This window comes from Pararge aegeria, chromosome 5, assembly GCF_905163445.1.
Source record: "Pararge aegeria chromosome 5, ilParAegt1.1, whole genome shotgun sequence".
Lineage (NCBI taxonomy): Eukaryota > Metazoa > Arthropoda > Insecta > Lepidoptera > Nymphalidae > Pararge > Pararge aegeria.
The window spans coordinates 9,460,925-9,475,560 of NC_053184.1; the positions used below are offsets into that span (position 1 = coordinate 9,460,925).

At 33.3% G+C, this 14,636-nt stretch overlaps 1 protein-coding gene across 6 annotated transcripts in view; it reads left to right on the top strand.

The window, feature by feature from the left end:
• Positions 1 to 578: 578 nt before the first annotated feature.
• The window catches only part of LOC120623624 (vascular endothelial growth factor receptor 1), a 29,040-nt gene continuing 14,982 nt past the window's right edge, over positions 579 to 14,636 (top strand). Inside the window, exons 1-4 of one of the 6 annotated variants that reach the window (XM_039889703.1) lie at positions 579 to 1,122; positions 11,025 to 11,378; positions 11,908 to 12,020; positions 12,475 to 12,631. In XM_039889703.1, the coding sequence (XP_039745637.1) occupies positions 1,047 to 1,122; positions 11,025 to 11,378; positions 11,908 to 12,020; positions 12,475 to 12,631 (700 nt within the window). In that variant the 5' untranslated portion in view covers positions 579 to 1,046. Of the gene's footprint in view, positions 1,123 to 11,024; positions 11,379 to 11,907; positions 12,021 to 12,474; positions 12,632 to 12,946; positions 13,080 to 14,636 lie in introns of those variants that run through there. The other 5 variants (XM_039889701.1, XM_039889700.1, XM_039889704.1 and 2 more) reach the window with 5 other exon arrangements.

The following is a 14,636-nucleotide window of genomic DNA, read 5'->3' on the forward strand; positions in this document are numbered from 1 at the left end:
CATAGTTCATAGGAACCATAGGCGTTGGGGTTAAATCCTTGGAATGCTACCAGGTAGTTTGATGAAATATAGCAAGTCGAAACGGCTCAAGGAAATCCTTGTGAAATACCTAGGCAGGCCCAGCAATGGTCGTCTATCAATTCATACTTTGACATAAAGTTCTAAGGTCTTGCTTGAGAATAGGTCTCGCCATAACTAAAATAGCAGCATAATAACCATGTGTTAATCTTGCACGCCTTTTTGCTCCAACACGTCACTTTATAATTGTACTGCACGTGTTACGTCTCGAAACGTGTTTATCAAACTTAGCTTATTTTACGTAGGTCAGTAGAAAGGAATGTTATGTAACCGCATGTGAGTGACCTCTCTAATGTAGTAATGTCACGCGAGGTATTTTTTGTACAACTTAAGAAGGTACCTATTGGTTTGTAGCGTAATTTATAGCTACGATATGGTAGATAAATATGCTGGATTGGTCTCGCGTTGTCTCGTTTCGTTGTATGGGTCTGATATGGTGTTATCTTGGTCTGAAGGCGCGAGAGCGGGCCCGCCGCGGTCGCGGGCATGAGTGCACCATTGTATTGTACATTCCGTCGGAGTAACCGTCGCGAACAGCCCGCGTCGTTGTCGCTTTGAGTATCTAGAGCCGCGTTCTACAATAGTTGCAACTTTTACATCAACCTAATTACACTCCAAGCTTTCGTATGTGATTACGCACGCAATCCTTCTATCTAGTGCCGGTAAAGTTTTCAAAATGTGAAAATTAAATGAAAATCTCAAATTACTATTTACAACGCATATAATCAAACTAGAAGTGACTCAGTGTTTTAAAGTTTTTAAGTGTTTACATCGACTGTGATTGGAACAGGGATGCCAATTTTAAACTACTACGATTCGGATTTACGCAAAGTTTGAAATAGACCAGGCTGACGATCAGAAAATTTTATGTGATGGAGAAAAGGGTTAATTTTAAGTAATGCATGGACGCCGCTACTTTTATTTGAAGCAGATAATTTTATTTTAGTTTCATTAACAAACAACTCAAAATGGCTAGCAGCTCGACTCAGCGACTTTTAACAGTTGCTCTTGGATGTATAATAATATGCCATAATATACTAGCAGGTTTGAATTATTTTATATTTATTCTAGTGTATTAACTGTTACTACTCTTTCTTTTCTGCAGATTTACGATAATATCTGTTAACTCAATAATTATTTAACATTCTTAATGCACCTTGTTCCGTTATCAGTATAGATTTCAAAGCCCTTTCAAAGATGATTAGGTATAAAAGAAGAAAGTGAAACATAGACTGCACCTACTTATTATATATTAGCCATTAATGTTACATTAATTACCTGACTGTTTGTAGAAACTTTAAATTACCATACCGCTGAAGGTGAATACTTAACTAATAGGTAGGTATTATTGGCTTTTGTTATTGTTGGTGGGTATAAACATTCACCCTTGAGAGTTGGTGAAAACCATTATACCTACTCGTATTTTGTTTTGTAACATTTTTTTTCCTTAAAGTTAAATGGTAAATAAATCGTATAGTATTATAATGTTTCAATTTTGGATAACATTTTGGGTGCTGTGGTGTTACAAGTGGGACGTTACGGGTTTGATTTCAGGCAGTGGAAATTTGGGTATTTCAGAATTTTCTCGTCCGCAAACGGGCTATAGTTGAACCTATGACATACCTCAGTAAAGAAGCAAAATAACCATTTTGAGTATGTAGGTACTGAAATATTGGAAGTCACAAAATCTAAATAAAATCAAAACCCTAAAATAATGGTGATAACAAAGAGTTATTATTTTTCTATTTTGCAGATTCTGTAAAACAAATAGGTATTATAAGGTATACTGATAATAACTGACGTTCCATAAAATATTAATAAAATCCATTAGTGATGAGTTTTGGGTATCGGAATACAATGTGAAAGATTGTATAAAAGGACCTTTACTTTCTATTGTATATTTATCATAATAAAGAGCTATTAAGGCTTTTATTCCAAAACGTTAAAAGATTTACACTAAACACATTAAGTAACCTTCCCAGTGCGTGTTAGAACTTAGAACCAGCGGGAATGAAGAATGATTTTGCCAATAAAGAAATTCTACCCGTAAATTAAGAATGATTAGGAGCAATAAATAGATTATGTAATCTTATTTGGCACACTAACTGTTTGAAAATTTGAAACGGCTTTGACTATACTGATAAACCTCCTTAATAATATGACGAATGATATTAGATATCGTAACAATAACATAATACCTATGTAAAAATGTCAATGGATTATCAAACTAATTCTTATTAATGCTTGCTGTAAAAATGTTATGAATGTAACAATCTAAGACCTTTTGTGGGATGCCGGCGGTATTCACCGCTTTGCTAACACGATATATGTAGGTTTGCGGAAAGCTATGGAAGTATTTAACGATGCTATGCAAAAATGTGTGCTAACAATTCGCGCACAGTACCTTAGTGCGAGATTTGGGAAACTAGCGGCTAGCAAACTTTAGTTTAGTTGTCGAGTAAAGAAATACTATAACATTCAATGGGCCTTTCTTTTTTCGTTCTTTTTGTGACAGAGCTCGAGCTACCCAATGCTTATTTCTGCTGCCAAGCGGCGTTGTTAAAATACTTTATTTCGGTCTGAAGAGCGTGGTTGCCAGTGTAATTTCAGGTACATGAGGCTAAACATCACTTGGACACAAGAGTGGCATATTGTCGGAGCAGTTCCTCGTATGCTCTGCAAAGTGTTGCTCTGTTTATAGCCGATGGCTTTCCACTTACCACCACGTGGGCCGTATGCTTGTAATTATTACTATAAAAAAAGTACGTGCATACCGTTTGTGATTGGGGCCCTTGTAGGATATTTTAGATGCATGGACGAGTTGCCAAAAACAAGGTTCATTTTACTAATGTTATAGAGTTTCGATACTCGAAATCTATGAACGTTTGCGAAGTGTACAATCACATACTAAGGGTAACTGGGAGCCTCAAGTCAGTAGACTTTAAAAACGTAACTAATATCGACAATCGAAACCATTAGGGAACTGATCTGTGGTCTAACCCAGTCACATCACACCCAGGCAGGTAGGTAAATATTTATTGTTTAGATTTCATTCAGAATTTTATGAAAGTAGCTATATTTAGGTCCATCAAGATTCAGAGACACTATTGATATTCAAAACAAGCTAATGTTATCGCACTCATCAAAACTGTCACTGATATTTATCTTACGCAAAATGTTTGTTTTCATTAATCTTGGTAGGTTCTTAGGTGCAGTGTGTATTATGACTTATGATGCATAATGGTAGACTTTTATGTGTTAAGTCATTGATATGAATTCCATCTAGAGATAGATAAATCCCTTAAACACTGTGTAGAACACGCGGACCCATGTAAGTCACATTTCTTTATTTAATATACTGGTATAATAGTAAGTAAATATTTAGGAAGAAATCTGTCTTTTCTACCGTTTCATTTCCGCATCCGTTACGCCATTTGGTCACGCCATTCCCTCGTAATCGTAACACTGAAGAGTTTGAAGTGTTATTTTCAGTGATTTTTGTGACCTTCCTCTTTGGTCAGGGGGCGTTTTAAACTCTCGGTTTAAGCTTACAAATTATGTACCTGTTAGTAAACACTTCGGATCACGATTCTAAAAAAAATATGCATATTCTTTTCTTTTAAAAAATCTCCGTCTTCGTGCTCAGTTTGTAGTTCTACATCTCATTGAAACCTATTATCAAATTGTAACTTTTTTCAGTGAGTATACAAGCGCTACTTTGTTTCGTTATTGAAATAGCCCTGTAAGCGTATTTTAATGTTGCGGCCACCATGCACTTTGCAGCAGCTAACCTGTGTCCTTAGGCGCAAGTTTTCTGGCTGGGTCGAGTTAGGGTTCGAAAGCGTTCCCGTGGCCCAGCTACCAGATGACGAGTTGGAACACTGTCGGATTTAGTCGGTAAAAATAGGACATAACTCCAGCGCCTCCTCGGGTGCGGTGGGAATCATGTGGATTCTCCACAAGAAAAGAGGGAGCATGTTTGCGTCCTGAGTATGACGAAGAAGTTTTGTAATTGATAAACCACGCAATTGGCTGTGATTATTTTTCTGAACTAAACTGAAGATTAAAAACGCGCCCTAGACCGAAAAAACAAATGACGTTATTTGAATGATCCAAACAAGCCATACCATATGCCACATCACAAAACTTTTCTACAGGGGATTTTTCCATCGCAATTTGTAATGGCGCGGTCAGTTTCCTTTTTTGGAAACCTTTCAATCTTAAAAAGTGTCAAATTTAATAGTAGAAATTATTATAAGTAATAATAAAAAAATTAGGAAAACTGTTCGCCATCCCTGCAACTTCCCGCTAATTCCATAATTATTTTGTTCTTCGAGCTCGAAAGTCCGATAGAAGTTTCATAAAATACAATTTTTTCAATTCTCTAACTGCTCTAACTTTTGAACGAATCATCCGATTTTCACGTGGTTGGCGGCATTCGACGCAGCTATGAAGAATTCTAGATCAAAAATCATTCAGACGAAAATTTCAAAATTATTTAAAAAAAAAATACTTTTTTCGGAATTTTCCTCAAAAAGTCGACATCTGATGAAAACTCGATTTTCGAAAAACGGGGTGAAACCAATAATTTCCCAACTTATGAAAATTTTAATTTACTTAGCGGAAAGCTAATTATCTACGTTCAACGTAATATGTTTTATTTTTCATGTGCATTTCTTGTGAACACGTTCGAATCGCGTTTACAGCTTAAACATCTCACTGTCGAAATCCTTGTGCAAATTCTTAAATACATACTTATAAGATTTATTGAATGAAGTTGAGTCATGGTATTCGTAAGCGTCTGAGTCTGATGAATTCTTCTTAATAGTTTCACGGTACCTACATACTACGTTCACGGCGTCTTGATGAGTCATACATAGGGGTTTCCGTATATACCGTTGGTATACGAAATCTCTGTGATCTGTTACTTACGAAAATTATAGATACTCTTAAATGAGCCGTGACTGCTTTATTGTAAAAATAAATAACTGCCTCGTATTTTTAAGTCGGTTAGTAGTATGCCACTCTCAGTGTTGGAGCATTGCGTATTATTGTCTGATAGGTATATTATATTAGGTAGAACTGCATACTCATTTTATTTGAAAAACTTATTTAAAACTAGATAATCATTTCAATGTTTTTAATTTTCCATGTGCACCTTGGAACAAATTATATAAATGATTACATATTATGGGTATTAATTGAGTTGATATCTACTAGAGGTATCCGATTGATTTCCAATAGGTTAATAAACGTAATGCAAATACACGATAACCCTTACAATAGTATAATGTAATGAGAGAGACTTTATGTGCGACAGTATTATTTACCTATAATTTTGTGTATAATACTTATAAAACGTTGCCTGAGTTATAGTCCTCGAACTACCTAATTGCTAAATACAGACACATGAAATGTAAACAACGCATTTCGTTTATTCTACACTATGTAGATGTGCCAGCCTGCACTGCCTGAAATAATGTTATTTCAGGCAGTGCAGCCTCAAAAAAGGCTAACGGTCTGATTTGTCCGCGTGAGTAAGAGCTTTATTATTATTAAACTCTTTATTTGTATACAACAACATTAACATATTTAAAATATAACAAAAACAGAAACATCGAAAGAAGTAGTAATACAAAAGGCGGCCTTATCGCTTAATAGCGATCTCTGCCAGGCAACCTTAGAATTAGGAAAAAAAAGAAGAGGAGAATAGACTGCTGGTGGTACAAATATTAAAATACATACATGCAAATAACTACAATTAACTTTAGCAGTAGATCTAAAAATAAAGACCGGGGAATTTTCATACGTGAAAATTAGGCATTGAATAATAATAGTTACAAAAATAGGGACATTTTAATACCAAGTCCAATCTTCAAATAATGATCTTCAAAAATCAATTCAATCTAATGTAGAAAGACCTTGCACATGTTATTTGGATTTATAGTGTATGAAATGATTTAAATACGTATAAAGCGGCCGGTTCCCCATGCAGTGTTTCATCGAAGATTTCGTAGGTGTGGGAGGGAAGTTTACGTCTATGAGTAAAGTACCAGTGGGTATCATTGAGGAAAGACAGAATTTTATTTTATGCTTTTCTTCAACCCTGTATTAATAGTTTATTTATATATCTAAATAATCTATGTAAAAATAAAATTGTAATGGTTTGTTTCCTTATGATATTCAGTATATTTTATTAAATATTAAAGTTCTTCACTGTACACACTTCAGTACTGGAAAATTCGTAATCAATACGATATAATGGCTCAACCCGGGACACTAGCCTTGACGGGACAGGACCTTATCATACCTAGACGAAGTCGCTAATCGGCATTTTTAAAACTTAGGATAAAGCTAACTAATAGGAAATGTATTTTCTTTTCATTTGCGTGCCATTCCAACTTAGGCCTGTTGCAATTACTGTAATGGATTGTAAAGATATTATCATCAACAGTATGAAACGTGATATCGCGCAGTAAAACATAAAATGTTATTTTACTGATACTATGCGTATCTAATAGTGGTTTGTCCTGGACCAAGAACGCCTGAAATAAAGGCGTTTTAGAATTAGATTCCAGGCATTTTACCGGTTTCTCTAAAATTGGCTTTTTAAATAATTACACAAGTAATTCTGTCATGTGATTTTTTTAAATATTAAATTCAATATTGCCTACATTGTTTTTTTTAAATTAATTTATGGCATTCAGCCTATTCATTCTTAACGATGAGTTATTTAGGTATATGACGAAATGGCCACTATCGCTTTGTAGCTCTCTCAATTATTATATTGTAGCCTAATTTATGACGACAGATACAGCTGTTGCCACGGGTGTCGTACCAGGCGATCACGGGAATAGACAACCGGTTGAAAACCTGTCGTCGTCCAAAAAATTACAGAATACGGTATGTTGGCTACATCGGTTTGTAGTGCTAATAACATAGAAAGGGATTGCGTCACGGCGGGGCGCATCTCGCCACATTGTGTGCCTTTACATGGTGTTAAAAATGTATGGAAAATTTAAAACTATCAACATACCCACATCCTTTTTTTTTAATAAGGCAGTACGTACACTACGCCGATTTCATAGAAGTGGTCGAACAAAATTTATTAAAAATTCATAAGGGTTGCAGTTCATCAAACATAGTACCTATATACAGACTTGTTAATATTAGTGTGTTGCCGCGTGTTAAGACGCAATAACTAGTACTTACCAAATGTACAGCATGATTATTTTTCATCGTGGCGTTTAAATAATATACAATTCCACCCACAGCACACTGGTTTTGTTTTTGCTACTTAAGTTCTGCTGCCGATGCGGTGACCGACTGAAGGTCGTTTGAACACGTAATTGTGTACGAATTTATTACGTTTTAAATGAATCTAAAACAGGTACTGAACTCGATTTTTTTGTAATCCAGATAGTAACATATTAAATCAATGATCAAATCTAAGATAAGAATAAAGCCTCTTTTGAGATTAACCCCTAATAAAGTAGAAATCCCACCTAAAATCTTTTCTAATTGTTAATTAGCAAGGCAATCGTGCCATATATTTTTTAAAATTTTATAGTTTTAGTTTATCTATGTGTATAGGAAGAACAGCCTGGCCGATGTATCAAATCGCAGAAGCAGGGCTGTACTTTTCTTTTTCAAAAATTGTATCTTACGAAACTGTTAATTATAAGCATATAAACTTAGATAATGTAAGAAAACTAAATTAATAAAAAAAAAAAAAAAACCGGGCGAGTACGTTTACAAATCCAATGTATTTGTTTTGAAGAAGCAGTATTTAAATAATGTAAATTAAGTTAATAATTATACAAAACTACTAGGCATTACAGACTCGGCGGAATAATGTAGAATAATGCAAAAATAGATATCTTTGGTTCTAATAAATATTTACCTACCTACTAAAATATACTATGATACTAAGTAATTATTTGATATTATGTCCAATATAGGAGAGGTGGGTTTATAACATTGAATTTTCGGTTTGGTTTGCAATTCTCAAAGTTATAAGTAATAGCCAACTAGCAACTGCCAAATATTGCTTTTTCCAATGCACAGGCTTTAGTTCTTGAAGAGTTTTCTTGGTACTGGCAGACAGCCTGGACACTGCAAATTAGTAAAAAGTGTAAGCCTACTAATAACTTTTATTGCTAGCGTATTAATAATCATATTAAAAGTAACGTATATTTGTGATATTAAGTTATATGCAGTAATTGATCTTGAAAATTGTTGCAAACAAATATTAGTATTTGTTATTTTCTTATTCGAAATTCCTATAAAAATACGTGTGAATTATATTAAAAATAATTAAAATGTAGAAACACAAGCTAGTTATAAAATAATCAATCAAGATACTTTTGGAGGGTACATCTGTGCGGTAGTTTTTTTTGAGGGTGAGAGGTTGTCATACGATGAGGCTGTCGGACGTAGCATTAGACGATATTTTGTGAGCACGATGGGTAGAATTTCAAAATATAAGATGTGTTAAATCAGTGTTGTGGAAAATTATTTAAAGTTCCTGTTTTCCTGGTGCTAGGCCTTCAAAAGGGTCACCCCATAGCAGATTTGGCTTGATCAGTCCATCTAAGACCCTTCAGTCGCTCTGGTTCCTATCGCATTGCCCTACACAAAAAGGCGCACCCTGAATTAAGGTAGTTTTCTCAGCGTCAAATAAAAATTCTAAATAAGACAGCTCAGTGTAGGCATTATACAGTAAAGGAAGCGATTCATTCCACAACATTTTTATTAGCAGGATGCACATTCTGATATCTTAACGGGGACATCCGGTTATGTACCTATTACGTTTACGAGTTATATTTGTTCTCTTCTTGGCAAATAGAAACAGCATTACTGTAAATATCATTAGCACTTAATGATTTGGCCCGTCAATATTAAATTAATTATTAAATTAAATAAATAAATATTAAATTAATTATTAATTATTATTTTAATTATTCAATCAACTTACACCTATATTGATTCATACATACGAATATATAGGCTAGAAATATATATAATAATATTTTTTGTTATAATACTTCTGTTAATCAGATTGATCAGGCTATTTTTTGAACAGCAGAACCCACTGATTTTTAACATTAACTTCAAAGTCAGAATAGGCAATTGAACATTGTCTATGAATTTAGGGGCGTTAGCTCTGACATTTTTGAAAGTTAGGGGAACTAAATATAAGATATTTGGTTAGAATTTTTAATTTTCTATATTACAAAGACATATGCAACGGCTTCACTTCAATCTTCAGATATGATTAAATAAAAATATTTTTTTTATGTGGATATCTATTAAGATCGATTGCTTAGTTTTAGAGCAGCTTCTTCTCTCTCTTATAATCTGTTGTCGGTTCAGTGGTAGTAACAACAAACAGACAGATTAGACTATTGAAAAGAAAGGTCGCATACACCCGCTAGTACCTAAATTAAAAAAAAAAAACATTTGTCATCATCATCAACCGATTATCATATGAGACAGCCGAATGGCGCAGTGGGCAGCGACTCGGCTTTCTGAGTCCTCTGGGCCGTGGGTTCGATTCCCACAACTGGAAAATTTCATTCTAAAATCATCTAACTCTGGTAAATTTGTTCTTCAGTGTCTGGGTGTTTATTTGTATTTTATGTGTATTATATTCATAAAAATATTTATCAGCTATCTTAGTATCCATAACACAAGCTACGCTAACTTTGGGGCTAGACGGCGATGTGTGTATTGTCGTAGTATATATTTATTACTGGTCCACTACAAAGCACGGGTCTCCTCTAAGAATACGAAGGGTTTAGACCGTAGTCCACAATGCTGGCAAAGTCAGGAGAAGTAGACTTTATACGCACTTAGAAAACATGAAGGAGAACTCAACTAGTGACCACAACAAGTGAACATAACTGTGAAAAGTTACAGGTTCAGAATCAGTACCCCAAAACACTATTTATAGTAATTACAAAGGAACTTCCAGTCGGATTTATTTAAATCTTTCTTGCATTTAATAGCCCAATTCTTGAGGAAGTTTTTAGGTAATTCATCACGCAACTTTTAGAATTCAAGCAACCGTGCGAGCCGCGTTGTGTCGCATTGGGTCGTAGAATGATAGTTTTTAAAGGGCAAAGAAATTATATCTATTATTTTAACTTGAGACTTAGTTAAAATGTATAGCAACAGCGTTAAACATTAATGTACGACATTGTATGAGATAATAGTCCCTTACCATAAACTATTCTCTAATTTGTCTATAAAATAAATACAGTGAGATCAATTAAAGCAACGGGGTCCTAATCATCTAATTGTTTCTTTTTCTACGAATTGATAGACTTGATAACATCAATTGTTATCAGCGATTGATGGAACGGTATATTTCATCTAACTAAAGAGTGGCAGGATTAATTTTCCGAATGTCGACCACGCCTTTGTCACACCCGAGTGCTAACTAATTAATACTGTTTTGTATAGTAACTTGGGAACAGTACCAAGTCTCATATTACATTTACCATTAGCATGCTCGTCTGTTTCAAAACTCATCTTCTTAATTATATTTATTTACCTCATCGATTGACACGTTGAAACACTAAACTAACTGATGTCAAGGTTGATAATGTTTGCTCTCCCTACATGATTAACTACTCGGTATAGATGACGTTACGTTGACAAATTGGCTATGGGAAATTTTCCGTGAACGGTTCATTTTCTTTTCATTTTAGAAGCGTAGGTGCGGTTGAAATATTGAGTGGATACAGGTCATTACTGGTTATATGTTTGTAAACGAATCAGTCATGAACTCGTTAAATGAAACATGTATTCGCTAAGTTTACATGCGGAACCGTAATTCATTTAGAGCATGTTTTAAAGAAGTATTGTCTTTATATTTTTAATATCCCAAAAGTTTTACAGTTTAGCTGATATGAAATAAGATGAAACCTTATTGGTTTCAGATAAAGAAATAAAAGGCCCAGTTATTTTACCGAATATGAAAGAGTATATTCTAAAGAGTGGGCAAAATTTTACAATATTTTGCAAATCAAGTATGCCGGTACAAATTAAACAGCAGCATATTCCAGAAAATGATTTAGGTCATTTCACTAAGAAACAAAGAAACATAACGAGTTCAGATGATAACATGTTAAATGAATTTGAAACAGCACTAGATTTATACAATGTGGATAGATATGCAATCGGATACTATGTTTGTTTTGATAATACTGTCAATGAGAAAACCGTTCTTTATAACATACTGAGAGAACCTAACAATACTGAACATGTTTCTTATATTTACATCTACGTTGATGGTGAGATATAGTTACATATATGAATGATTTGATATTAGATATACAAGGGTACTTGGAAAGGGGGGTACTATACCTATGAGCTACACACAGCACTCATCATAACTTTTGTGTTACAACTTTTTCCTAGGATCAATACTTTTACAAAAAAAGATAACTATACAGTTTTTTAAAAATACGCAGTTACAACCATAACCATCTGCTGTGTTTACATTTAAAGTTAAATGGGGTCATAACCCTAGTTTAGCTCCTAAAAAAAATTTAAAGTCTCAGGTAGCGTTTACGTCAAGTCAATAACCTAAAAACCTAACCTATCTAATAGTTAGTTAGGGTTGACGTTGTTCGAAATTATAATAATTTTCTTATTCTTTTGCAATTGTAATAATTTATCTAAATCAAGTAGTACTGATACTTTTTGTAGGTTGTGTACTTGTAACCCCTTTCCAAACGGCCTTTTAAAACGGCAGCATTACTGTATCAGATACATTATTATTGCCTCCATTCATTCATATATTGTGTGTGTAACTTATAGATACGGGTAAATTATTTGCACCCATGAGAGAAATGGTCGGTTCAACAGTTGGGGCAATGGTCGTAATTGAATGTAGACCTACGACGCCAGATGTAAACGTTACACTGTTAGGGGTATGTATAAAAATATAAATGTTAGTTAAACAACCAAATAATTACATCCACCAAAACGTTTTTGTTAAGTAATAAAATAAAATTAATAATTAATTAAACGCTTTCTTTACTTACGAGCAACAGACATCAACTTAAAAAATTAACTGCAAAATTGCTATAAGTATGTACCTATGCATGATTCAACGTAATTTGTTTTTAATTAATCTAATATTCTTAACAACCAGTAGATCAAAAAGGACGAAATTACCTAATATAAATGACAATGTTACATAATGAAGCATTACCAGTTCACTATTGTCAATAGTACCTTGCATGAAAAGATTGACATTGAATTTTTAAAAGCTTACAAAGCCATACTAATGCTTGCATCTGCAAAAGACTCACTAAAGCATGGAGATCCCCTCAAGTTGTTAATTGCTTTAGATAATTTGATAACAGCATTCTCAATATTCAGGACTTTGCAGACAGTGATTATCAGCAATATAGTTTTAGCCCTAAAATTGGGTTCGCCTTCAGTAGCGATGCTCTCTTGGATATACCCATAATGGCTTTCTTCTGTAACTTTGTGAGACAAAATCAATCTGATTCGATCGAAGTTTATGTACAAAAACGTAGGTGATTACATGATGTGTAATTTTTTCGTAAAGTACTTACTACATACACCACATACTTTTAAATCCTTTATTGGTACTATTTTCTACAATAAATAGTGCACAATTATAAGTGACTAAAACTAAATTTTGTGGTGTATGTAGTATTTGGTGTTTTTCAATTTTATGAAATGGGTTCATTCGATATTTTAATAATTTGGACAAAATATATTACTTCAAATCACGCGCTATATAAAATTGAAAAACACGATATTAAGGTATTGATATTCATACTAACAAGACATTATTTATTTGGTAATACGAAAATGGCTGCAGAGTAACAACAAGAAAACAGAATTTAAAGAGTATTCTTCAAAGATTGGATTTTTAGTGACACTGCGTAAACTACGCATATATTATTGTGAAGGACATCGAGGAAATAAACATAATGATACAAAGGAAATACGTAGTAAGTAGATAGTGCTGCAATCTTGATGTCACATAACGAGGTAGCGTGGTGTGATGGTTTCATTCAGTATTGGATTAATCTAATCTTTCACGTTTGTTGGCTTGCTGCTTGTACCCTCTATCTATATTCTCTTCTTACTTGGTGTGTTGCTCTGCGTGATCTATGTATGCACAATCACGTTATGTAGTATATAACTTATTTACTAACCTTGTACTAAAACCTTTTCGTTAACAATTTACCTAGATGAAATTTATTATTATTTATATTAGATGGATTATATTTTATTTAATAACACAATTTTTTATTTGACCCGTTTCGCACCGATCGTAAGTAGAAGAAGCTGAGCAAGAGCACTGAATTTCTAAACTAGCTAATGCCATTTGCAGCATTAGGTATTGTTTATCTTAACACGTGTCAAGCAAAAGGCGAGGCGTCTGGCTATTGGAATGCAAAAAACGTAGGTAACATAAAAATGCTATTAAAGTTATTCAATTAACGCGAAATGTGAATGATTGTTGGTATTCTTTTGTTTTACGTTACAATATATACATAAAAAAAAACATTATGTATAGGTGCGAAATGGGTTATGATTATTTTAGAGCTTAGAGATCGGGTTCCGTACAGCATATAATAATTTCTTCTTTTGTATATTTCGAATTTTGTCTATACAAGTGATGACTACTGTAAAAAATAATTTATGTAAAGATTAGTTTCAAGTAGATTTAGATAACTTTACAAAAATGATTGATATGTCGTAAAACTTTGAACAATATATTTTACTCAGATAAATCTTTGTTGAAGGTACCTGCTATTTACTTAATAACAACTGTCAAATTGACTGTTCAGTCAAATGAATTATATAATTGATTCTGTTTCTATTGTACACAAATGTCTAAACTAAACCTAATTGCCAGGTTAAAAACAGTGCTATTCATTTTTATGGGAAACATTGTGATAAAGATGTCAGTATAGACTTGTTAGTTTAGTTTAATTCAGATATCCCTGTACAACTGATAAATTGGCACCATTGGTTTTACTATTTTAGCTATCATGATTGTGTAAAATGATATAAAGATAAGTAAATATATTTGCTAAACTTTGGTACGGAACCTTATATTATATACTATTTTATTTAAAGTTTTATTATGTTGTCGTTTTTTTTGAATTTTTTACTTTTTCGTTGATGAAGTACCGCACGAAATTGACAAAAAATAATAATAATATATTTAAGTACGATAAAATCCAAAATATACTCCATATTAACTACTGGATTTGCCTTTAGTCCTCCTCCTTAAGACACAATCCATGCCTTTAGTAGGTGTTTACCAAACGTACACTAAATATGTATAATAAAACTTAATGTGTTAGTTTACGATTACTTGGAATGTTAATCAGTTGGAACATTACTTCCGCTATACATCCGTTTTCCTTCAGATATTGACATTATGTAATTTTTTGTTTTTTCTGTTTCACTGGTTATTACTATAACAGTAACAAGTTCCTATCTAGATTTTATGCAATTGTTTATGTCGTGTGTTTAGTTAATAATGTAGTTAA